At 53.7% G+C, this 24,716-nt stretch overlaps 9 protein-coding genes across 9 annotated transcripts; 5 read left to right on the top strand and 4 right to left on the bottom strand.

Moving 5' to 3' along the window:
* The first annotated feature begins 898 nt into the window (after positions 1-898).
* On the top strand, positions 899-3,565 carry BO95DRAFT_438465 (Zn(II)2Cys6 transcription factor). The gene is made up of 8 exons (XM_025585523.1): positions 899-1,040; positions 1,106-1,151; positions 1,227-1,621; positions 1,711-2,263; positions 2,315-2,353; positions 2,437-2,505; positions 2,562-2,812; positions 2,884-3,565. The coding sequence occupies exons 1-8, from the start codon at positions 994-996 to the stop codon at positions 3,548-3,550; spliced, it is 2,067 nt and encodes a 688-aa protein (XP_025447219.1). The 5' UTR covers positions 899-993; the 3' UTR covers positions 3,551-3,565.
* A 498-nt stretch (positions 3,566-4,063) lies between these two features.
* On the bottom strand, positions 4,064-5,383 carry BO95DRAFT_352157 (cystathionine beta-lyase; the record flags this gene model as incomplete). The annotated part of the gene is made up of 2 exons (XM_025582119.1): positions 4,064-5,155; positions 5,246-5,383. The coding sequence occupies 2 exons, from the start codon at positions 5,381-5,383 to the stop codon at positions 4,064-4,066; spliced, it is 1,230 nt and encodes a 409-aa protein (XP_025447220.1).
* A 2,241-nt stretch (positions 5,384-7,624) lies between these two features.
* On the top strand, positions 7,625-8,295 carry BO95DRAFT_478639 (uncharacterized protein; the record flags this gene model as incomplete). The annotated part of the gene is made up of 3 exons (XM_025590048.1): positions 7,625-7,867; positions 7,955-8,029; positions 8,131-8,295. The coding sequence occupies 3 exons, from the start codon at positions 7,625-7,627 to the stop codon at positions 8,233-8,235; spliced, it is 423 nt and encodes a 140-aa protein (XP_025447221.1). The 3' UTR covers positions 8,236-8,295.
* Positions 8,296-9,342: 1,047 nt separating this feature from the next.
* Positions 9,343-14,903, top strand: BO95DRAFT_510740 (uncharacterized protein; the record flags this gene model as incomplete). Its single annotated transcript, XM_025591378.1, has 6 exons — positions 9,343-10,164; positions 10,240-11,432; positions 14,230-14,359; positions 14,413-14,569; positions 14,657-14,760; positions 14,833-14,903. Exons 1-6 carry the CDS (start codon positions 9,357-9,359, stop codon positions 14,901-14,903), a joined length of 2,463 nt encoding a protein of 820 aa, XP_025447222.1. The 5' UTR covers positions 9,343-9,356.
* A 268-nt stretch (positions 14,904-15,171) lies between these two features.
* Positions 15,172-16,117, bottom strand: BO95DRAFT_427614 (alpha/beta hydrolase; the record flags this gene model as incomplete). Its single annotated transcript, XM_025584806.1, has 3 exons — positions 15,172-15,798; positions 15,844-16,056; positions 16,112-16,117. The coding sequence occupies 3 exons, from the start codon at positions 16,115-16,117 to the stop codon at positions 15,172-15,174; spliced, it is 846 nt and encodes a 281-aa protein (XP_025447223.1).
* A 528-nt stretch (positions 16,118-16,645) lies between these two features.
* Positions 16,646-17,716, top strand: BO95DRAFT_498354 (uncharacterized protein; the record flags this gene model as incomplete). Its single annotated transcript, XM_025590920.1, has 1 exon — positions 16,646-17,716. A coding segment is annotated over one exon (1,071 nt), but the record flags the coding sequence as incomplete, so codon positions are not given.
* Positions 17,717-17,939: 223 nt separating this feature from the next.
* Positions 17,940-19,391, top strand: BO95DRAFT_159917 (uncharacterized protein). The gene is made up of 2 exons (XM_025580723.1): positions 17,940-18,196; positions 18,255-19,391. Exons 1-2 carry the CDS (start codon positions 18,134-18,136, stop codon positions 19,194-19,196), a joined length of 1,005 nt encoding a protein of 334 aa, XP_025447225.1. The 5' UTR covers positions 17,940-18,133; the 3' UTR covers positions 19,197-19,391.
* egl2 (putative endoglucanase) lies at positions 19,392-21,141 on the bottom strand. Its single transcript, XM_025580722.1, has 5 exons — positions 20,965-21,141; positions 20,691-20,902; positions 20,571-20,635; positions 20,419-20,516; positions 19,392-20,365 (listed from the first exon to the last, which is right to left on the bottom strand). Exons 1-5 carry the CDS (start codon positions 21,041-21,043, stop codon positions 19,587-19,589), a joined length of 1,233 nt encoding a protein of 410 aa, XP_025447226.1. The 5' UTR covers positions 21,044-21,141; the 3' UTR covers positions 19,392-19,586.
* Positions 21,142-22,408: 1,267 nt separating this feature from the next.
* On the bottom strand, positions 22,409-24,217 carry cbhB (putative 1,4-beta-D-glucan-cellobiohydrolyase). The gene has a single exon (XM_025580724.1). It carries the CDS (start codon positions 24,095-24,097, stop codon positions 22,475-22,477), a length of 1,623 nt encoding a protein of 540 aa, XP_025447227.1. The 5' UTR covers positions 24,098-24,217; the 3' UTR covers positions 22,409-22,474.
* Between the last annotated feature and the right edge of the window lie 499 nt (positions 24,218-24,716).

Here is a 24,716-nt window from a genome sequence, read left to right on the forward strand (position 1 = left end):
AAGCTCATTCAAAGCAACATCAAAAATTAGCACCCATTGGTGTTTCTTACTTTTCTTGATTTTTGAATCTGACAGTATAGGTTTCAAATGGCAGATTAGCCTGAGAGAACGTGAAGACCCTCTCAATAGTCGACGATGTTGCGATCGAGAGAGAGAAGCCGCAGCACCTGAACAGACCATATAGCATGGCTGACCAGGCCCTATAATCATCAGAAACCGTCTGCAGGATTTTGTGCTAGTAACTATTTATAGCAGAAGGCTCCAGGGCTGTCACTAAAGGAGGTTGAAGGTAAGTTATTGGTCTTGGGCTATCGATTCTAGGAGCTTGACATAGTGATGGTGGTATATTGTCCCATTTACTATCCAGAAACGTGCACGGTAACTCCATTTGGAAAGATGAGAAAAGGGCCGGGGGAATCTGGGGGGTTCGCCCCCACTAGAACGCTCGCCCCCGTATTCAGACATATCCTTAAGTTATTTCTCTTCTCTACTGCGTTCTATATTTCCCTCTTACTGTATGTGCCAAGAGGAGAAGAAGGCTATCCTTTAACATGCCTGTCAAAATTCTTGTGGGTATGTTGTCTACAAACACTCTCTGCATGTGCCCATGCTTGTGCTTGATCATGTAATCCCCAGTCTGCTCTGGTAACAGGGCCATATGAAGATAATGAAATCCCCATTACCGGGATGGTAATAGGACATAGATGCTGTGTAAGTGAGATAGTGGGGGGGGAGCGGCGTCCGTGAACTGGTTCACCAATTGCGGCCTTTGCGGGGCGGCGAGCAGTGTTTGACTTTTTGGGTCGCCGCACTTTTACACCGAGTCCCCGGTCAAGGTAACCTCCTGTTTTACCAGACGTACTACCAATGTGACATCATCCACCCTCTCAGCTCCAATATTCTCCCCTCCTCCAGGAAGATCCATCCATCAGACGGGAATTGCTCTCACCAAACCTACATACTACCGGAGATCCTTGAGATCAGTGACTTCTGATGCATGCTGGTCATAGAGCCCCCAGTCGAGCCGCCTGTCTTGCCTGGTCAGTCATTCTTGTCCCCTCGGAACCATTCACATATGGGAAGATTAACCGCTCCGGGTGTCAAGTCGCGCGCGCAAGATCCGATGCGACGGACGGAGTCCATGTAGCAGAGTAAGGAACTTCTCGATGATATACTGCGTGCCTGGCTGGTGTCTTCACTCGGATAGTCAGTGACTTTGTCCGTAGTGTTCTTACAAAGGATTGAATTGTGTCTATCGTCCCAGCCGTCGGGGCGGGATCCGTCGCGGTGGTGCGCCCAAGTCGCCGGTCACCGAGGCTCCGGCTCCAGTCCACAACCCTACCTTTCCGCCTCTGCACAACCCCCAGCACGCATTTGCAGCCCCTGCGTCGACTCAAGTGACAGGAGATGAAGAGTACCTGGCAAGTATTTTCAATCTACTCGATCCTCTTGGTGGGATTCGCAACCTGGATGTGGATGGGATCGATGGGTCGAGATATGATGCTTGGAGTGGAGTGCCAGCGGCAGCAGCCCCGGACAACAATGTTTGCGATCCCATGGGAGATGTGATGGGCACGAGCTCTCTCGTACCTCTGCGCGCATATACATCCGATGAGGACATGTGAGTATCAGTATCCGAGCAGCAGCCATGAAATCCTGTTGCGGAGTTGTATGCCGCCAGATTATGTTCATGATGGCTGACGGCGACAGAGTCAATGCTTACTATGTACACATCCATCCATTCTTACCTATACTTCCGCCTCCTCTGACAACGAACCGAATTGAAGATCGACCGTCGGCGATTCAAGTTCCGCAGGGACAAGTCAGGACTATCCAAGAATCCTCTTTCCCACACTGGCCGGCTTCCGTGCTCACCCTGGCCATCTCAGCCATTCTGGTATCAATTCCTCTGCCTTCTGACTCCGAGCCGAGTTTGGAATCGAGTATTACGTTGAGACGATTCGCGGCACAGCAATTCGCAGAAGCGGCGTTTCGCGCAGTGGACAACGAGATCGATGCGATTCCTCGAACACCACCCTACACAACTAACTTTGCAGGGGCCGCCACCGGTGACAACGACATCTCGCCAGTGTCTTCCGTCCTAGCCTTAATACTACTCAGTATCCATGAATACTGCCAGCGAGGGAACGTGTCACGTATGCGGCGTCGCGCTAACCAGGCGATCACGGCCGCCATGGATCTCCGCTTGCATAGCCTGGGCGCTGCGGCAACCGAGGCACAGCGCCGGGCGTGGTGGGGTGCGGTGCGTCTCGCGCAAAACAAAGTTCTGGGGTGTGACTAATGAATTCTGTAGATGTTCGTTCTGTATCTGTCATCCATCGATCAAGACGTAGTAAGTAATGTCCTCCTATCTGGAATTTCTCTGCTTTCATCAGTTTTTCCTCTCTACTTCTGGTAACCGGTAGTGAACTTCAGGTGCCTATCATCACACTTGATGACCAGAGGATCACGACCCCGTATCCTGCCATCCACAACCACTCGGAGGTACGGCAGCGTCACTCAACACTGCACTCTTCACGAAACCTGACTTTTATCCTAAGTTATGGCCCCTTCTACTCCAAGCCGAAACAGCCATCCTATCTGTCTCGCACACCTTGCATAACCGACACAGCCCTCCAGCGCTAGCAGCCGCTTCTCCTCCCCAGATCAATGCTGAAATCACGCAACTGGACTCGACCATCCTCGAAATAACGCGCAAGCTGGACCGCTCACCCCGACCTGAATCCAGGACCCATGTCGAAGAACAAGCCCTCTTAACAGCGTGGGCAATCGCCCGGTCCTTGGCCTATTCGTAATAATCCCCAATCCCCGCCTCTTTGCCATCCAGAAAAACAGACTAACTGCCCATGATTCTGTTAATAGAGCCCGCGTGCGACTGCATCGTTCCCGCGCCTTCAGCAACATTCCCCCCATATTCATCCACAAGCACTGCGACCTCCCCAGCCACCACGATCCCACCCGTCCCCCGCATTCAACACCCGAAGACCGGATCCTCGCCGCTGCCGCCTTCCCATTCACAGAAGCGCAGTCCTCCCTGATCCGTCTGAAAGCCTCCCTGGCCATGGCGCGTGCCTACGAGAGGATCACAGCCATTGCCACCGGGGGTGCTGTGCACCGCGGAGCACCATACCCCCAACCGACTGGAGCATCGCACGCCTCCTCCGCGGAGAGATTTGGTCTTCCCACCCCAGCGCGAGTTCCACCTCGAACGCACATCATACCGTTCTTTCTCTGCGGCGCGATGCAGGCCTCGTACATCCTGCTCATGACTTACCATCAGCTTCGGGCGGCGCTCTGGTCGACGGGGGAGGATCCGCGGGTCTCTTTGTCCAAGTACGTGCACCTACTTCCGCACCCGGTGGAGCCGGGATCCGAGATCCAGGATGTGGAGCGGCTGCTGCGGGAGATACAGCAGGGCGTGGACTTGATTCTTGGGGTCATGCGGTTGACGGTTATGTTTGAGGAGGTTGGGGGGATGGCGGCGGAGGTCCAGAGCGCATATTATTCGCTGAGTGGTGGTGAATTGTAATTATCTGTTTTGTTCTAGTCTTCTTCCATTGTATAGTGGGTGAATCGTGAGTTTCAGGGTAAGACGTATCCTGGTTTAGGCTTATTCGTTCAATAGTGTTGGACTTCGGTAGGCATTGTTGATTGAGTAGACCGTATGATTTGGTTCCCCACTGGCCGCGCAGGGGCGGCGAATGATCGGGTCGCCGCTGTACTGTACTAAGTTAGGTGCTGTGCTGCATTTAGGGCTGGACGGGTGGGACTCAAAAGCCGCCGTGGACCTCTTAGATGCACTGCAACACAAGATCTATTCACAATGGTTTGGGATTTGTTCGTGAGTAAAGCTGGGAGGGATGACCCTCCATTGTATACCTCTGCGAGAGTCACCCGGATCTTGAACATCGTGTGTAGAGTACATCAGTGTACAGTCACGTTTCTACAAGAAACCTCGACAAACAACCAGATTCAAACGAACGGCCTAGAAACAAGATCAACACTTCGACAACATACCATCCCCTAACCCCTCAAGACCACCTCAAACCCTCACACACCCATCAGCATCATCCCCCGACAGAACAGCACGACAGGCCTGCAAGAAATCCCGCTTCAAGTCCTCGACATCCTCCAACCCACAACTCACGCGCAGCAAACACTCATCACAACTACTATCGCTCATCGCCCTCCACTCAATCAAACTCTCCACATCGCCCAGACTCGTCGCATGCTGAAAGACCCTCATCCTCGACGGCAACCGCCTCGCCAAGTCCGGCGTGCGCGCGGTGATAGCGAAGACCGGCCCGAACCCCGCCGGCATCTGGCGCCGCAACCACCCCCCACCATCACCCGCAAGATCCAGGTCCTCCACCTGCAGCGACGCATGCCGTACACCTCGCAGCACCTTCCCCACCACCGACGCAGCAGCAGCGGCAATCTCCGCCACCAACCACGCGACCAACACCCGCGCCGTCTCCGCCTGCCTGCGCACGCGCAACTCCAACGTCCGCATCGACCGCAACCCCAACCACCCCTCCAAGCTCCCCATAACCGCCCCGAGCACCATCCGTTCCGCCGCCAACCGCTCCGCCCACCCCTCCCTGACCCTCTCCGGATTCACCACCAGCACTCCCCCCAGCATATCCGAATGCCCCCCCAGGTACTTCGTCGCACTGTGCATGACAACATCCGCCCCGGCGAGCGCAATCGGATCCTGCAGCGGCGGCGGCGCCAGCGTCGAGTCGACCGTCAGCAACGCGCCGGCGGCGCGGGCCCGCGCGGCGTACCCCACTAGATCGCGCGCCTCGCCCGTCGGGTTCACGGGCGTCTCCACGTGGATGATGTCCCCCGGCTGCAGGAGGTAAAGTTGCTCCAGCGGGAGTTTCTGGCATTTGCGGCCGTCGCTGAGGCGCGAGACGAGCGAGATCACCGCGTGCACACCGTGGTAGTCCTCCCCTATAAAAATCCGGGCGGGCTGGAGGAGGACCAGGATCGCGTGGAAGGCGGCGAGGCCTGTGCTGTAGGTGAGGATTCCGGCGGTGGGGTGGAAGATGCCTTGCAGGACGTGTTCGAGGCGCGTGGTGTTCGGGGCGGAGTAGCGGGCGTAGATGTGGGAGTCGTGCGGGGCGTTGGGCTGGGCGTAGAGGTGGTTAGACGGTGGGAGGTGGTGGATGGGAATAGCTTGGGGAGGGGGGGCTTGGGAGGGAGACAAAGGGTGACGCACGTCTTTGTTCTCCATTGGGATCAGATGCGCGGGATCCCGCGCGTATCGGTAGGTCACGGCTACGTGCATTGGGGGCGCGATGGCGCGGTGCAAGCTGAAGTCGTCGTCGGCGTGGATGGCGTGCGTGGTCATTGCCATGGGCTGGGGTGCGAGGTCTGAGGGCATTTGAGGGTTATTGTTCACTGGGACGGGGGGGGTTGAAGGAAGGTTGTTGGGGGTTGGGGTGGGTGTCATGGTTTGTGCTTGAAGTTGAAGCGCGAGATGGCGTTTGGCTTGGGTAAAATCAGAGTCTTGGGGGAAGAAGGGTAAAGACACGGGGAAACAGGATGTGTGTCATCGGTGGAGATGGCGCTCCTTTTCTCTTTTCTCCACGACTGTAGTTGAACATATAACGGTATGTACCTCGAACTGCAAAGACGGGTCGACCCACTTCATACGCCGCTCCGCTTTGGGTCGCCGCGTTGTCTGTCCGTGGCGTGGCGACCGGTTCTTACCTCCATCTTACCGGTATGATAGATTACAATCATTGATGAGATTGGTCGTCCCTTAATCAGTGAGACTACACGCTGTAATAGGATCGGAGCTTTCACCTGCGGTGATGACAGCATGTTGGCGAGCCAAGACTTGCGACTCCTTGCAGCCAGCTGCCTCTGCAGGTTCCTGATACCAGCCATCAAGGTGGAGACTGTCACTCCAATAATCATACCGTACCACGAAAGAGACTGTGTTGCTATAGCTGACATAGGCGAGGGGGACCTTTGCATGCTATGTGTCGAGCATACAAGATAGCTACCACTGGGAATCAGACCAGCACAAAATACCATTTTATTGCAATGCTAGATACGTTTTCATTCTGTCCTCATAAATTCAATAGTCACCTTCCCTGCCTAACCAACTCCACCCTCCCATGGAAATCGTCTCAACCTCGCGAGGAAGTCCCTGACGTCCAGCTCCTTCACACACTCTCGAACAAACTGTCAAGCCACCGGCTCCTTAGTCGACCTCGTCTTCACCGTCCAGGATGAAACGGGTCACGGTGCGCCAGGCCGCTTTGCAATTGTCGATGTCGTCCCCATCCAAGCGAAACTCCTGTCGGCCATTGGAGCAGAATAAGACAGGTACTATGTTCGGCAGGGGCTCGACCAGGAAGTGAACGCGGTAGCCGGGAGAGAGCAGCATCAGAGCCATCCGCTTATCGCGAAGATCGGGCTGCCGCTGCCGCTGGCCTACCCACTTCCGCATAACTGAGTCCACAAAAAACATCCAGTCGTTGACCACCGTCCTGTGTGTCTCATATGACAGCATCAGAAGCTCGAACTGAGGGAGGCTCGTGTCCCACGGCCATCCGCCGGTAATGCGTGGGTCCCGGGTGCGCTCGGCTGTCTCCGACATACTTTCACTTCTGTAAGAATGGGTCCTAATAGATGGTTGCTGGGGTTCTGTCACCTGAGAGACGCTGCAAAGGGGGCTAGGAAGGGAAGTCTGGTGTTCACGTAAAAGGAAACGGCCATGGATATTGGTGGGTGAAGGCTTGGGTTGATATACACAATACTTCCTAGGTGAAGTCTCCCTCGTTTGCTTCTTCGTTGTTTGCCTCTGACGTAGCGATAGCCTCGTGTCTCACAAAGACGCGGCAGTCAGATGGACTGGGCCCTCCAATACGGCGTACCAGAACTCTCTGATTTCCCTGCTGACATCCTTTTTTGTCATCGCTCCTGCAAACCAAGTCTTTATTATCGATGCAAGTATCTAATGTGACGTGGGTGCTAGAGGGGCGGTCAGCATTGCAAACGGAAGAGCATCGGTAAGCGCGAATTAGGGTTCTCTACCCTGCCTCGTTTCAACTATCCCGTCCCATTGGCCATCGGATTGCCTACCGTTTGTCCCACCGTTTGATCTTGCTTTCCAAACCAGTTACATCACCTCGTAGTTGGATATGTGCGGCTGAGGGAAGTCCTCGATGTGAAGCTGAACAACAGTAGGTTAAGCACTCTTTGCGGCCCGGTTTCTTCTCCGAGACTGACTTCTGATATTCCATCGCAATACAAACCTTCTACACGGCATCAAATATTCCAGCCGTCACAATCCATATTCTTCGGACCTCACATAAATGGCAGATGCACATTCAACATATAGATTGTCGGCCGGGCTACACATCCGAACGATCCGCTCGCTCGGCGGCTGCAGCCGAGCCCTGTTCATCCCCACTGCGGGAACTACTTCCGAACCAGCTCGAAGCATTTATATGCTTCAAGACGGGTTCGGTGTGCCTCATCTCTTACTTGCCAGCCCAACTCCCAGTCAAATCAAAGCAGAAGTGAGTTCTCCGGCCCCATGCACACACTGCCGAAGAACTTGCTAAGCCCGGGTATCAAAACAATGGCAGTGTCGAACAAGCTTGTCCCTCTCACCGTCATCAAGGGCGCCGGCCACGAGTTCATCCCCCTCCCCGCGGGCCAGAACGCCACGACGGCCGATTTCCACTCCAGCCGCACCCAGACCACCGACTCCCCGTCCTACTTTACCTCGGGGTTCTACAAGATCGAGGCTGGCCCTCACCGACCCGCGCACTATGCCTTCGAGGAGACCAAGTATGTCTTGAGTGGGCAGATCGATGTTTTGGTATGTTCCAGCCACTTCTCTCAACTTCCTTTCTTCTATCCTGTGGATTTGGGCCAATTGAAACTGACGATGGCGGATAATGTGCAGGACGAGGCAACTGGAATCACCCACCATCTAGTCCCCGGTGACTTTGCGTTCTTCCACGTGGGCTCGAAAGTTCAGGTAAGATAACCAAGCATCTTGAGGTCATGAAGACGGAATGCTAGTTCGAAGGAATGAGCGGCACAAGCGTAACATCTTTGACTCTGTGAAATATCCTCTAGTTCTCGACCAAGTCCCAAGGATTCGCCTTTTATGCTGTCACGCGACCTGTTCGGTCCCCACACCCTAACCTTGTTGGTCGAGAGGAGGATAAAGCCCGGCTGTGAGGGGAAGAATAACAGGAACAATTGATTTTAAACCATTTATAGAGACGACCGCGTGCTATTTTGGCGCCCGACTACGAGGGTCTGTGTACGCATCAGCCCTGAGGCGGGCCGAACAATCTAATATGGAAGGAGAATCGCTAACATTTCCATCCATGCTAGAATTGGAACTATGATGGGGTTTAGATTAACACTTGATACTGAGTAGCGATAGTTCACCTAGCTTAAAAAGATCGCTACCTCTCATCATCGCAGGAAACGCTTGGCTATTCTGTTATTTACTGATTCAGACTGTGCTGTACAATATTAATGCTACACCAACGGTATACCCTTACGCTGTACATTGAATGAAGGTTCGCCTCATTTGTTCTAATAGCGTGTTTTGCTCCTGAATGTCACAGAATGCGCAGTATCAGCGATTTGAAGTCTTAGGAATAAGGTATATAAAACATGTTTCTAATTCTTTTGGTTATTGGAACTGATATATTAATATGGGAAGCAACTTGGTTACACGTTGCATCACGTGGCCGGATTACTCAGCTATGCCGACACGCAGCAATGGGCAGATTATATGGGGACAAACATAAGCTGTAGGGCTTTTCAACGCCCGCTTTTTTCCCGGGACAGCTATAAAAAAATGAGCATCCGTTGGTAGACACATCATCCCTGCTCTAACACAAATCATCTCACGACTCGGAGATCACGAAACGAGGAGGCCTCACTACCAGCTAGTCTCATAGGATCGAAGTATCATGTACCTTTAGCAATCCAGAAAGAGAGTTTCCAACAAGGCAGCTTCGCTGAATGCGTCATGCTATGTTAGCCTGATCTGATCTATCTTCGGGCTGTGCAAACAAATCCAAGTTTCCCCGAGGCGAGATGGCGAAGCAGGCATCTGTGGCGTTGTTTGCTTGAAGAGCTGGTTGATGATTTGCCACAGTAATGCTCAAGCCCTGCAGCTAGATGGTAGCGCGGACAGGGATCCGGAGTATTGCAGGCTGAAATACTCTAGCAAACTCCTGAGTTAGCCTTGTCTGTTCCCTTATCAGGGGGCCGCTCACCCTTCCCCACCTTTGAGAGCTGTTCGAATTCCCATCAACAGGCTCCGGCGTAGGAAGCCCACGATGCCACTAAACGGGGCCGACGAAGGGCGGCCGGCGGCATACGAGCTGCTACACAACGAACCAGACGAGATAGACCTCGCAGTATTTTCACCCTCAGAAAGGAGAGTGGGGATCGGAGAGCCTGGCAGCGATGGAGGACCCCGACCGGACCGAACGTCTCAGCCTTCAGACTCGCCCCGAGACTATGAGCCCGCGAATTCCCGCACTACGTCCAATACCCCGATTATCGAGGAGTCTACCGCCAATCCTGCCGATGATCCAAAGAACACTTCGAACTCATCGGACCAGCCAGATACTTCAGACTGGTTTGGGACGGAAGTTGCAGGTGTTGTCATCTCGGCAGCCCTCCTTGCTGGGATGATTGGTTTACTGTACTATTATAATCGCAAACCCCAGCCAAACTGGCCATATACCTCTTTGAACTCAGTCGTCTCTTGGTTAAGTACTCTCTCCAAAGCTAGTCTTATGTTTTCCGTGGGCGAAATACTAGGACAGCTGAAGTGGCTTTGGTTTGCTCAGCAGGAGCGACCTTTGCAACATCTACGAGCTTTCGATTCGGCCAGTAGGGGAGCTTGGGGGAGTCTCCAGCTCTTTTGGGCTTTGCACATCCGGACCCTCGCCGGGATAGGGGCGCTGAGCATGATTCTTGCCCTAGGTTTTGATCCCTTCTCGCAGAATTTGGTACATACATATCCGGGGTTGATTGTGGACCCATTGGGAACTGCACGCATCGCAAATCTCTCCGCGTACAACACCACAGGGCCGTGGATAACTGACACGTACAAAGAGATCTCAGATGATGGTGACAGTATGTGCAGAGTCTGTCTCATATATTTCCGCTCTCTAGCTTGATGAAGACTGATTACGGAGCGCATAAATCCAGTCTACTATGTTGACCCCGTCCTGAAGGCAAATGTGTACAATTCACTTTTCAACCGCGACCACAGCCAGCCCTGGGCCACCCCACAATATTTCTGCTCATCGGGCAACTGTACATGGGATGCCCCGGTCACTGCTTTCGAGGTGCGGCCCACTTGCACCAACATCACCAGCAAATTGACGACCAAATGCTATCCTGGGGGTTTCATATTCGGTAACATTACGTTTGATCGCTACGGATGCATCGTAAGCTTGCCCACCAGGGATATCTTTGCTATCTATTTCCCGGGTAAACTTGGGATTAGCGAACTTATGACCTTTGGCATCATCGATATCACGTTCAATGGTTCGCTTGCGTACAATGCTGCGACAGACAGGGTAGCCGGTTTCCAATACATCGGGCCCCGCGCCACCACCAAACAGGTTACCGAAGGGCGCATCCCGAACAACACCCAGTGGGAAGCTACCGAGTGTCTTCTTGAGCCTATCGTGCGCCGATTCTACCCCAGGGTCGATCAGAACAACTACGCCGAGGACAAACCGGAAACCTGGTCGTCCACGGATAAGAACTGGGATGAGACCGGTTATTCGATGCCGTATGGCGTCAACTATAACCCTTCGGTACCCTCACTCATGACATGGAACGCATTCCATGCGAACTATTTCTTTCTGTACTCCATCTTATCGGGCGCACCATGGCGTAACAAAACGGTTTATTATGAGACGAGCGTCCAAGACTGGGTACCGACATACAATTTATACGCCGCCACCGATGCGCTTCAAGCGCTGGAAGTAGGTGATATCGTCGGGTGTAGCGACATCCTTGCCGAACGGCTGAATTGTACGATGCAGAACGTGGCCGCCGCCATGACGAAGACCTTCCGTGATGCGGCATACCTCGCCAATCCCGCGACGGCGCCCATGGTGTCAGGGCAGGCCAAGATCAGCGCGGTTTTTATCAGCGTCCATTGGCGGTGGTTGGTCCTGCCCCTCTTTCTCTGGGCTCTAGGGGCCACGGTAGTTCTGCTAACGCTGTGGAGAACCCGGCGAGCGCGCGTGCCGGCTTGGCGAAACGATACGCTGCCGTTGCTATTTCTATATCAAAGCGGTGGGGAGCGGCGGGGACTGGACCGAGCTAGACGATTGGTGCTGCATGACGCAGGAGGCGGGCCTGGCCGAGCGAGTGGTCACGAGATGGTGAGGTTATGTGAGGATGAGGGTCGAGTCCTTCTCAGTCGAAGGGACGGACATCCACACGCTGCGTGATGCATTGGCAGGGGGTAACAACAACATCCAACATCCCTGAAGACTTGATGATAGGATAACTTGTGCAATGATACTTGTGAGCTGCGTTCCAGCGCATGCTGTATCACCGGGTTCGTGATACAACCTGCTTTATCGGTCTTATTTTCTGTTCGTCTAGAACATCTAGTACTGTGTCTCTTACTTCCAGCGCACCAGCCTGACAGATGTTCTCGACAGAGAGGATCCTCAGCTCTCATCTAATGGGTATAGCTCTATGTCTAGTTCATCTGGGAATCTTAGTAGAACAGTGTGATGATGCCCATTTGAGCTGTTGGGGCTCCTTCATATTTACATCGTTGGCTTTTTTTACCAATCCAGGTACTCGCTTCCAGGCCGAAAAAGGATCCTTGCTCTTTATTATTTGAAGCGATACTGGGTGGTTCGGCCGGGGTCGATCCATTCCCACCCACGGTAATTCAACTGACCCCGGCCGATGGTGGCCGGACCGCTTGATGACCAATAGCTCTCTTTTACTTCTCCATCGTTCCTCTTTGTATTTTCCATATCTCCTAATTAGTTGAGTGAACAATCGAAAAGACGTATCCACTCAATGACCATCATTCTTCCGCTCGTGTAGAGGTTCTTAATACTGCGGCGGCAGGTGGAAGGAGGCGGTTGACACTACCTTACCTCTTCTCCTTCCCCTCTCTCTCCTCCCTTCTTCTTTACGAATAGCTTCAGTCTTTAAGAACTAGTCAACCAATACGCCCGTATTCATCCGTTAGCCCTTACGGGTAGCTTCATTCTTCCACGTTAGGTAGATTGGTCTTTTGTCCTCGGGATGCAGCCGAGTAATTTGACCCTGTCGTCTTACTCTTAAGGATAGTTGGGATGATCAAACACTTTTCTTCCTACTTTTGTTCCTTCAGTGGCTTATGTCGTTTTGTCCTCTTGTTTCTTTGAAGGAAAAGATCCCTCCCTGATGAGGATTATTTTCGCTGTACAAGGGTACCTTTTCTTCAAACATGTCTCGGCGGAAGCGTGGTCAGATTTATATACTTTGCCGGGACACAGACCCTTTTTATCAGACGGAAGGGGATTTGTCTTTCAAGTATGAAGTCCGTCAGATAATGCCAGCTGCATTGGCCTCATCTTGCGATTGAGGTCTCGAGATTCAGACCCCCGGCTGCGTCACGATTGCGTGGTGGATAAGATAAGCAATTCCGATGGTTTTCAATCATCTACACGGGTCCTACAGCGTGCCTTCACTTCCAATCTCTTACCATTCCCCTCATCTATCGGAATAGTTTGGATATTCTCTAGGAATATACTTTGACTTCCCTCTTACCCATGCAGTACCTGGGTTACATTGCGTTCCCCATACAAAGTTGAGGTCACTTTAGCGCGAAGGGCGGATGTGATGGCCTATTTCTCCCACCGGAATTATGCGAGATCCATCTTTGCTACAGTTAAGTGGAACGCTCAAGACTGAACCTGAAAGAGAAGCTTAAGGCATGGCGAAGTCAGCCCTTGCTTATAGAACACTGGCCCATGAAAGGCTCAGTCATAAAACTGGCCCCCGGAAGGGGTGAGGCTCCATGACCAATGGGTCTATTGGGCTGTGCGACAACTGGAGAAGAAGGGGCGGGCGATTAGATACCCAGCAGAATTCGATTTAAACGGGCTGATGCGACAGTCGAGAACGGCGACAGGTTCATCAATCATCCACTATGCACCCGGAACAGGGTGGTACCCAGTGATAAAGGGAGGATACGTGCTCTATGGGGAAAGCGGAGCCGGGCACAATATCATACTACGGTGGACCTCGGCATTTTTTCTTATGATATAACAAGCGGCTAAAAGTTTAGCTCTCTCAGAAGAAAATGCAGTCGCGTGTCGATTGAGCGATGTGTGTAACATAAATCATAGGGACTTTTTGAGATGGGTTACAGTCTATTTCGGGAATATGCTCTCCTCCCAACAAACAAGAGGGGTTGAGAGGTTGTTTGCGCCAGTTCATAGAATGCTCATTTGGTCCGGAGAAATAACGAGCAGGGGTCTGCGGGGAAGGGTGGATCAGGGTTCAGGACGGAAATACTAGTAACCAGGCAGCCACGTTCATGTCGTGGTCGGGCCAAGGAGAACCTAGTGGAATATTGAACCATGTTGACAGGTGTTGTTGCCTGACAACATTTGACCCTGCATCGCTAGCCTGCTAAACACGTCATCTGCCCAGTGGTGCAGTACAATATCTAAATCCGGTTAGTGCCTTCGATACCCTAGCTAAGAGCTGGTGAAATCAGTACTTGATCAATGTACCCCTCTCAACTTGAGCTACACCGTAATCCAAACAGGCTGCACTGTTTATGGAACCGGTCAGATGGGAGAATGGACTATCGTGGTCGCCTGCATGGAGCGGAGGCGGGCTAAGACATGAAGTGTGGGAGTCCCCGATTGACGTTACTATAAAGCTAGGCACTGTGCCCTAGCTTACTTGCAACCTCAATCACCCAGGCTTCTAAATAGATTTGACTGTCTGTTCCTAGTTTTCAGGTCATCCATAATGCCATGGTGAGGCTATCCCAGACGAATTCGAATACGTTTGCAGGATCAAAATGACTACAGCAGTACTAATGAATTCCCCAAAGCCCCACCTATGCAGTAAGAGCCGTTTTCCTCATACCTAATCCGCACAAGTCCATAATCATGGCCCAACGTCGGTGGCATTGACTCTATTTGTATATGACAGCCGTTTTTCGGAGCCCTGGGGTGCACCAGCGCCATCGTCTTCACTGCCTGTGGGGCAGCTTACGGAACGGCGAAGGCTGGCGTCGGCGTTTGCTCCTCGGGAGTCCTCCGTCCTGACTTGATAGTGAAGAGTGAGCTCTGCAAGATGGAAGCCTTGTGCTCAACTTCTAACATCACCGACCAGACATCGTGCCCATCGTCATGGCTGGTATCCTCGGGATCTACGGCTTGGTGGTTTCAGTCCTGATCGCGAACAACCTCTCCCAAGAAGTAGCTCTCTACACCAGTCTTCTCCAGATGGGTGCTGGCCTCGCGGTCGGGCTGTGTGGATTAGCTGCAGGGTGAGTGGAGCAGCGTGTCCAAGATCAGTTCTCTGTGTTGTTGGGTCTGTTTCTGCGTGTTGGGGCTGACACAAATGCACTCATCAGGTTTGCGATTGGGATTGTCGGGGACGCGGGAGTAAGATGTACAGCCCAGCAGCCGCGACTTTACGTTGGCATGATCCTGATTCTGATCTTTGCCGAGGTCTTGGGTAAGTGGAATTGACCTATTTTATTGTGGTGACCCGGTCAGATATGCAACGGAAGCTAATGCAACGGGATAGGCCTGTATGGTTTGATTGTCGCTCTTTTGATGAACTCCCGCGCGAGCGTCACGGACTTCAAATGCAGCTGATCGACCCTTTCCTTCCTTGTGACCAGGGTGGAAGAAGAAATTGGAGGATGCGGAGCAGCAAACATGACCACGAAGAAATCCTCTCTCGCTCCACCCCTACTTACTGTTTTGTGTCTGGGGGCTATCTTTAGTACCGCAGCTATATTCTAATGTAGGTTTAGCATAATCGTATAGTCTAACCCAAGCGTTGAATAATTATACCCTCCAACAACAGCTAAATTACATGACCAGCTCATAACAAATATCACAGCACAACGCATGGGGCCTTTCACGACATGTACTTGTTGAACCATTGCAGCATTCTCTCCGGGTGTTCACCAAAATAGTTGTAGCCATCGAAACGCCTGGTAGTCCCTTCAATCCAGAACAGCTCCTTCTCACGAGCCCCAATGCCGTCATAGATCGCTTGAACGTCATCAGGGACAACACACACATCCCGGTGGACTTGAGCCACCAAGGTTGGCACTGTGACAGCCTTCGTGTATGGAATCGGGGTCAGCTCGTCGATTTGAAGCCCAGTCATATGGAAGATCTTGGTCTCGAAGGCCTCGGCGGCTGCCTTGGGATCCAGGCCCGCGTTCTTGGTGCCAACCTCCACAAAGACCCGGCTAAAAACCGGCTGCAGAACAATGAGCGCCTTGACATCCTTTAAATACCCGGGGAATTTGTCGAACGCAACGCTCGTGGAGTTGGCGCCCAGGCACCGACCCAGGAGACCGATCTCCATGTGGGCGGTATCCGGACGCGAGCGGGCGTACTGGATCGAGCCCACGACATCCCGGGTCTCGAACAGTCCAATGCCAACGATCCCACCGGAGCCGGCGCCGCTCCGCCCATGGTTGCGCAGGTCGTAGCACAGGACGTTGTAGCCCGCATCGTGCAGGGCCTTGTTGTCCTTGATAAAATAAAATTGACCTCAAAGCCGCCGAACATCTCGAACCCGGGGAGGTGGCCCGGGTAGGTTGGCGATGATCAACTTGTTGGAGCCCTTGGCAGGAATGAGCCAGCCTTCGAGAACCACGCCATCCAGAGATGGGAACCAGACCTCCTCATACTGGAGACCTTCCTCACCCGGCCGACGGAGGATGGGAGAGCGCAAACCGTGGGCGAAGAATTGGGCGAGCGGGCCCGCATAAGCATCAACATCGGCGGCCTTCAAGAACATTAGAACACTGCAGCTTTGGTGGCCAGATTTGGGTTCGACTTACGGCCATGATGGTTGATGATGAATTGGTATATGATATGGAGATGAAGAGATAGGATGAGAATCAGAAGCCAAGTTATCAGGTGACTGTGTGCTGCAGACGGGATATAATCAAGTTGGTTTGAGCGTTATATAGTTACCAGTGGTTACTCTTATATCCTTTGCATGTAGACTACTAGATAGTCATTTGCGTCACCCACCCGGGAGCCGAGGACAAGTGGATATCACCGAGATGAAAGAAAGACCTTAGCGACTCTGTAAGCGGTAGGTGAGGTCTGAGCTGCCAATTAGGGACCAGCCTGCAAGCCGATCATGTTTGAACTTGTGGATATGAGCTTTGACAAGTGGGTACTCGAGTAAGCCGACTCCGAAAAAATATCGGGTGGAGATACCAACAGAGACAATGTGGGCCAGGGGCAACATATGGCATACATTTTGTGTTCCTTCACAATCGACTCATGAAGATCAAATATGACTAATATGCAAGGGCTGATGGTGAACACCTCCAATACACCTTTGTTGGAACTGGCCGTGCGGCGAGCTGATCCTCCAGATCATCGACTGTCTCATCCCCTCCGCCTCGCGCAAGATACACCCCCCGAGCGACATTGTAACACAGACCTTGCTTAGTCTTACCCTGGCATGCAAACTCACTCACCACCCCGCGCGACGGCTGCTCTTCCAGCACTGTCTCTATATCGACTCGCGGGAGCGACTTGACAAGCTGCTGGGCCAAAGCAGGTACTTGGGGGAAAGCAGCGATACCACTACCAGCGATCAATCCCATCTTTCTCCGCCAATTCGGGCTCACTCACTCTACCTAGCCCCATTCCCGCCTAATCAGCTCGATGATTTCCACACAGTGCACCAGGTGGGCCGACTGCTCTCGCAGGTTGGGACTACTCTCCGAGAGCTCGTTATCAACATCCCTCTCCGATATCTGCATCCAGAAGACGACGTGCAGGGCCTCCGCGCGATCCTCCGCGCCGCGTTCTCCCGCCTCCCCGCGCTGGAGGATTTCTGCTCCGTCCAGGACGAGCTTTACCTGAAAGCCTTGCCGCAGGAGCCGGAAGCGGGGGAATTGATTGAGGACCCCGCCGTATGGCTCACTTGGCCGCGCCTGCGTCGTCTCGCGCTATACAACCCTTGTGTAGAGGGTTATTTCGTGGAGAGTCTACTGCAGTGCTCACCGCATCTCGCGCAGGTGGTCCTCACGCGACCCGATTGTTACATGGGCGAGGCACTGCCCTCGGAAGTCGCGGATCGTCTTCCTTGGCCAGGGCTACAACGAGTTCTGATCGTCAACACCAGGGAGGGCCACCGCCGTGACGCTCGTGTCCGCGACCACTTTCTTCCAGCAGCCCTGGGGCAAGCCAGCTTTTGGTCCCGGCTGCACCTCGCTCAGCAGGGTACGAGGTCGACTGATGACTCAGGGGAAGGGATGGTTGGAGGGGCACTAATAGCGTACGCGGACGTGCCTGTCTCCTCGGGGCAGGAAGGCGGGGCCAACGATGACAATCCTCTATCACAGGAGTGGGTTTGCGCTCGCGCAATGGATGGAACATTGTGGGAATGCCCGGGGTTGCCATATACCGACCAGTATATATGAAGGGCAGTGGGGGTGCTGAGAGAGGTTAGATGCTTGCTTGTTTGAAGAGGTGGATGGTAAGTCATGATACTGCAGGCAGCAAGGCCTACCAGCCCTAAGCGGTCCCGCCGCAGCACGTCCGCCTCTAGACACACTCGGATAATATCATAGCAAGGGCAATATTTAGTCAAGAATGCGAACAGCATCCGAGTGAAGAAAGGATGCTCACAATGAATGAATCTAACACTATCTATACGGGATGATTCACTGGCTCAGAGTCAGTTTCATTCACACCACCCTCTTCCTGGAAGACCTTCACAGGGGCTCTTCAGCTGATATCTCCCACTAGAACGTCTTCTACTTTCTTTTCTTTGTTTTCTACCCATTCGCCCTGCCCGAGATTGTGGTCGAACAAGATCTTCGGGCTACTTGACTGTCATGCACCGCCAACAACGTACCGATCTTTTAATAACCCGCTATTACTACCATTCCGCTCCGAAGGTATGAGGTAGATTTACGTCATGATGAACCTTGCTAACTTGCAACCGCTTGAGACAAGATGCTGTCACGTTCCACGACAACGGGGAACGACGAGTCGACGCCGATAACCGAGTTGTCATCATCACGCTCATCCGCTGCTGAGAGCATGCGAATCACCCCCGACCCTGTCCCGCCGTCAACCGTGCTAGCCATGACAGGCCAGTACCCCCCACAGACCTACAGAGGACTACAAGATCTCAATAGAGAGATCGTCGCTCTTCAGGACCGGCTAAGGCAGCGCGACGCCAACCAGTACCTGTCGTTCAAACATGTGTCGGCCGCGGATCTCCATTCGTTGGAAGAAAGTCGCGATCAGTTGCTAGGGGCGGTTCGTCTCACCTACTTCCCCGACATTGAGACCCTTTTGATCAAGGTTCCAACTCTCCACCATGAGAAGGCGCACCGCAGTTTTGCCGAGGAGACCGTCACTGCTTTGACGAACATGGGGGTCCGCGTCATGGAGCGTGAACCTACCGGGGCCGGGCGATACACGGCGCGCTCGGCTTCTCGGAAGGAAGCAGACTCTTCGTACAGGAATGGACTGCTGAGACCGACCGGCACCGACTGGCCCCATTTTGTAATTGAGAGCGGGCTCTCCGAATCGTTATTCCGACTCCGCCAGGATGTTAACTGGTGGATTGCGAATTCAGGCGGCAGCGTGTTGCTCGTCTTGCTCCTGAAAGTCTCACGGTCAGATCAGACGCTCACGATAGAAAAATATTTCCCGCAGCGCCAGCCAGTCACTCGGGCGCGCGTTGCCGCCGGCGGATCTGGCTTTATTCCCCAACGCATCACCAAAACGGTGGTCAAGGTGGGAACTACACCCCCCTCTGTTCAGGGACCACCGGTTGTGCTAGAGTTCAACCGAGTGATTGGCAGACAGCCAGTAGCCCCGCGTGAGAGGGATGTGGTCTTTGCGCATGCAACATTGATCGAACTCGCACTCATGATCTTCAAATGACTTGCTGTCTCTTCCACAATCTCAAGCTTTCTGAACGCAGGTTTCGTTGGTAGAATGAGCAGGGAGGACGTTTTCTTTTCTCTCTCTCTCTCTTTTGCTGTCTCCTTTGTGCCCACCATGATTCATCCATTTCCTTCAAGAGAAACGAAACTTCTCAAGCTCCTCCACTCCATCTGATCTAGTGCATGATTTTTGATGGCTTTGTGCTTCAGGAGGTGTCTACAGGAATAGAATCTCATGTCACAAAAGCCACCTTTACGGCTTCGATCTGATGATACCAGAAGAGGTCAAATCTTCCCATTTCTTTGAGGTTTGTCGTCAGAGCACTACCAGTTTACTAGACGGCATATCACATATTCTGAGCTAAAGAGCCAATACACATATCCCCGCCTACAAGCACTGCGAGTAATAGTCATTCTGCTTAGTGCAGGTCGACCCACTAGCGCAGGTCGTCGCCCCAGTCCATCCAATGCCACCGCACTGGCCGTAAAGAGGCGCCACGGCAGTGGAGGTAGAAGTAGCGGCGGTAGTCGTCTTGGTGCTAGTGGTGGTCTTGGTGGTAGTGGCAGTGCTCGTCGTGGAGGCCTTGGTGGTAGTGGTGGTGGCGACAGCGGTCGTCGTCGTCGTCCCCGACGAACCGCCGGGCACATAGCTCTGCAACAGGGACAGATAGTAGGTGTAGGCGGTGCCCGTTGTCGGCTCCATGTTGAAGATATAGGTGCCCCACCAAGGTCCGGCCGACCACCACAGCGCGCCCAGCCACACGTCACTGGCGGCGCTGAGCGCGTCCAGCATCCCTTTGACGGCTGTCAGACACTGGCTGTTGGCGCCGCCGGCGAACTCGCCCAGGACCGCGCGCTTGCCGTTCTGGCGCAGCCAGGTGGTGGCGGCGGCGACGCGCTCGGCGCCGATCGTGGTGCTCACGCAGTCCGCGCTCGTCCCGGACCCATCGCTGTCGAGGTACTGGTGCATCTCGTAGATGATCTTGTCCGAGGGGTCGGTCAGGTTGACGAGGTTGGTGTTGTAGGTCGTCCAGGTCCAGGCCCCGCTGTAGGAGTTGCCCTCCACGAAGATGTACTGGCTGGTCGCGCCAGCAGCACGGATTGCATTGATCGCTGCCTGGTTGAGGTTGAAGACAAGGGTCTGGTCTTCGTCATGATACTCGTTATCTGCGCGATACTTGTTAGTCCGTAAACGTGCAGAGAGACCGAAGGAGACGTACTGGTATCGAAGATGACATGGTCGTTCGACGCAAATACCTTAGCAACAGTGGTCCAGAATGCGGCAAAGTCGGAAGTAGACGTAATGATGTTTCCATAGCTAACAAGCATGTCTTAGTTAGAACCCTAGGAGAATCAGGAAAGGCTCGCTTACTATCGTCCAAAGTTATGGGGGTCAACGACCGCATAGGCTCCGAGGCTGGTGATTGACTCGATAGTCTGATCACGGAAGTCAGTATGATGTAGAGAATTCAGCCAGAATGCTAGATCATACGGCCTTGAGATCCGCCAGGTAGGTGGCATCGGCCGTCCCGGTCAATGAAGTCGGAATCAGGCGCTCCATCATGAACGGAACGCGGAAGATATTCATGCCCGCATTCACCAAGACCTGGATCTTACTCGCGTCAGGCCAGATGTAATCCGTCCCCAGAACACCGGGGATGTTGGCCTGGCCAAACTCTGCGCCAGACTCATTACTACCAAGCCCTATCTGCAGTCAGTACAGGTCTCTCAGATGTAGGAGCTGAAGGATGGACGGTGGCCCATACAGAGAAAATTGGAGGAGCGTTTGGCCTGAGGGGCCGCCCACACCTGGGAGAGAAGCAGTGCCAATACGGTGAACTTCATGGTGTCCAAAGCGGCGATGCTGATGTTGGATTGCTACTGTCCTTTCTTCTATCCCATCGAGCTTCACCACCTCAACTTATACCCCGAAGACGGGGGCCATATTGCCCAACCCGACCCCTGAAGCACAACAACAAGAACGAGCGACATCGACTCCGCTGCTCATGAAGACGGCCTCTCGGGCCGTCAGCCGCTGTCGATGACACACACACAGCGTGGAGTAGCAGTGACAGCGACCCCAGACCCCAGACCCCAAGCTCCGAAGAAAACGCGGAGACAAATCCGTCACGGCAATTTCTTGTCCCGCACAGACCATCATTTCCCAGTGGTGTGGTGCCTGAGCCCCACTGCAGAACAGTGACGGATTAGGCATGCCTTTGCCGATCCGGAATGGTGCGAGGGGGGGGGGGGGGGGCCAGACCAGGACTAAGGACTGGCAGTTCGTCTGACCTCGCTTAATCCCGAGTGATATAGGGCGTGAGAGGGAGGCCACCGCGTCCGTGCCAACCCCGGGATTGCACGAGGAAGGCCCAAGAAACAGAGTTCGTGATGCGGAGAATATCCCGTCCACCCACGTTGCTTGGCGCTGCAGGCTCCGGGGGCCATTGTTCCTTTTCCCGGCAGGAAGCCCACCGGCGCTAATGCACGCGCTTGGCGTTGGGTAGCATGGTAGCATGGTTTGATCACTGCCGAAACGTCGGTGGCGTGGTTTGTGGTTGTGGTTGTGGTCAGGTGCCCCTGAGGAATCGTCGGCACTACTCCATTGTTTGAGGGGGATCGTGGCGCTTGCGTAAAATCCTGGCGGAAATTGGGTGGCTAGGGCTTTGTGACTGGTATAGTGCACCAGATCTATGAGACCCTCAAGCACCCTTTGGGATTATTCGAGAATAGGACATGGACACACAGTCTTGACGACTTCAGATCATTTCACACAGGCCAGCCAAGATATTATCTGAGACAGGTGAAATCGAGAAGGAAGACATAGATTCGTATTATCAAGCCGTGGTATGGAGTATACCAGGTTACTTAAGGTCGAAGCGACAATTAAAAATACTTGGTTGGATAGGGATAGCAGGAGAAGAGAGGGAGGAGAGATCGATCGATCAGCGCAATTAGTGGGGGGGGGATCAAGTGAGGAGCACATGACCGTGCGGGGTTGAGTTTCTTCGGCGGCTCTTCTGCACTTCTGCAATCTTGCAATCCTGCATAACCTTGTTCCTGACAATCCCAGCTACAGGCTCACTACCTTACTGGTTATTGCTACTGTTCCTCTCATGCATAAAAAAAACAGCCTTTCATTAGCATTTGCTAGACTAGTGCTAAGCTTGGAGATCCTGCCGGAAGTAACAAATTGCCATCATACTTTCTGCCTTCTCGTCATTCCTTGTCATTCTCCCTCTCTCGTCGAGAACATCTCAATGGCTATCTTTCCCCCTACAAGCACTGCGAGTAGAAGTCATTCTGCTTGGTGCAAGTGCCGCTGGCGCAGGTGGTGGGGCCAGTCCATCCCTGTCCACCGCACTGTCCGTACAGCTGGGCAACATTCGTGGACGAGCTCGAGGTGGTGGACGTCTTGGAAGTGGTGGTGGTGGTCTTGGAGCTGGTGGTGGTGGTCGAGGCCTTGGTAGTCAAGGTGGTGCTGCTGGAGCTGGAGCCGCCCGAGGTCGAACCGGAGTAGGTCGAGTTGAGGGTACCGAACTTGATGTTGGAGTAGGTGACATACGAGTTCGGGTAGTTGGCCTCAACGTAGGTGGCATTTCCGGTGGTGGTGGGGCAGGTACCGCGGGCGACACCAGGGCTGGTAGCCGAGCTGGTGGTGGGGTAGTCGCTGTCGAGCCAGAGCATGTCGGCGGCGTGGTCATCCCACAGACTGAGCACCAGGACCATGCCGTCGCCGAGGGCGTCGCCCATGGCAGACAGTCCGCCGTGAGTGTCGAAGACGTTGGTGTCGCCAAACAAGGTCTTCTCGGCCTTGCAGAAGCTCTCGGTGATCGAGTTGCCGCTCGCGGCAGTGTAGGTGGAGGGGCCGTTGCCAATCACGACACCGTTCTGCACGTAGAGACGACGGATCTCAGTCAGGGTACCAGTGTCAGTACCATCGTTGGTGATGAACTGCGTCACGACGGTGAAGGGCTTGCTGGTGTCGACGGTCTTTCCGGGACCATAGAAGTTGGTGTTGCCCAGGCGGTAAGGGTTGAAATCACATCCATCAGGATCGCAAGTACCGGAGTAACGGTCGGCAGTGTCACTGTAAGTGCCACCGCAAGAATCGCCCGTACACATGGTCTGCTGGACGGAGTCGCAAGGGTGGGCAGTGAAGGCACTGGAGATGCTGTTCGCCTCCCAAATATCCATCTCAGGGCAGCAGGAGCCGTGGTTACCAGTACCCGCATTGACATCGGTCGAAGATGGCTCCCAGCCCTCAATGTTGGCTTGACCATCGATGAACTTGAGATCCCGAGGACATTGGGAGTCGCAATATCCGGTTCCATACTTGGCGCCAGCCTTGTTCGTCGGGAAGCGGGAAACGCCGCCGTCAGCGTCCATAGAGACGAAGTAGAGGGCGCCGTTCAGTCCGCAGGGGAGGTTGGAGACGTCGACATCGAAAGTGAATTCCCGATTGAGAAGCTTGAAAGTCTCGTAGGTGCTGTCGTCAGCCAGAAGATACAGACGCGAGCCAATGTTCTTCTGCGACGACGTCGTAACGAAGTTGAGACGGAGCGACGAGCCGCTGGTGGTCACACCATAGGTGCTCGCGTAAGTGGCACCCTCGAGGGCACATTCGGACGCGCAGGTGGTATCGGTGGAACAGATCGAACTGTCCCAAGTGTTGCCGCTGTAGCAGTTGGTGTAGCCACCAACCTCGTGCACCCAACGCCAATTGGCGTCAATGACCACGCTGCCGCTGGTGGTAGTGCAGCTACCACTGCCGCTGCAGGTTTGCCAGGTCAAGCTGGGGTGCGTTTCAGTGGTGTAAGTGCCGACCTGCTGCGCATTGCTGGTGGCCAGCATGGACAGCAGGAGAGCTGTTTTGTAGATGGAGAAAGAGTCAACCATGGTTGCCAACGGATTGAGGGACGATTGAAGCTTGAAGCTGGAGGAAGATGATGATCGAAGCTGATGATGGCGACAGAAACCGTGGGAATGACATGGCCTTTTATATCTTCTTCATCGCTCATGTCGCTCTGCAGTCTATACAATTCTATAGACAAGATAGATCGTGAAGCTGTTTCCTCGAGCTCAGTAGGGCACGACGGCTTTCCGGACCGCATCCCGACCGCAATCTCGTAGGCGCTCTTCACAATTGGCCACCTCCGCGTGGTATACCAAGAGCAGAGGCGAAGTGAGTCCGAAATGAAGGGATTAGTTCCTTGACAGGAACGGCAGTCCGCCGCCGGCTAATTGCACTCACGTGGGCGTCAGCTTGGCCGTACGGGGAAGAACCGTCCCCAGATTGGTAACGTATGGGGCGAGAATAGCCGAGGCATGGGCTGATTTTCCCCAGTTTCTGCAATTTCTGCAGTTTGCTCGCTCCTTGTTCAGGATGAAGTACCGGCCTGAAGAGGCTTGCATGGGCTGTGAGTGACATCCCCAGGTGCTGCAGTGTAATTGCCGTATGCAACCCCGTTTAGCCAGGCCAACCACGTGGTCCCCGCCGTGGTACGCGAGTGATTCC

This window comes from Aspergillus brunneoviolaceus (genome assembly GCF_003184695.1).
Source record: "Aspergillus brunneoviolaceus CBS 621.78 unplaced genomic scaffold BO95scaffold_4, whole genome shotgun sequence".
NCBI lineage: Eukaryota > Fungi > Ascomycota > Eurotiomycetes > Eurotiales > Aspergillaceae > Aspergillus > Aspergillus brunneoviolaceus.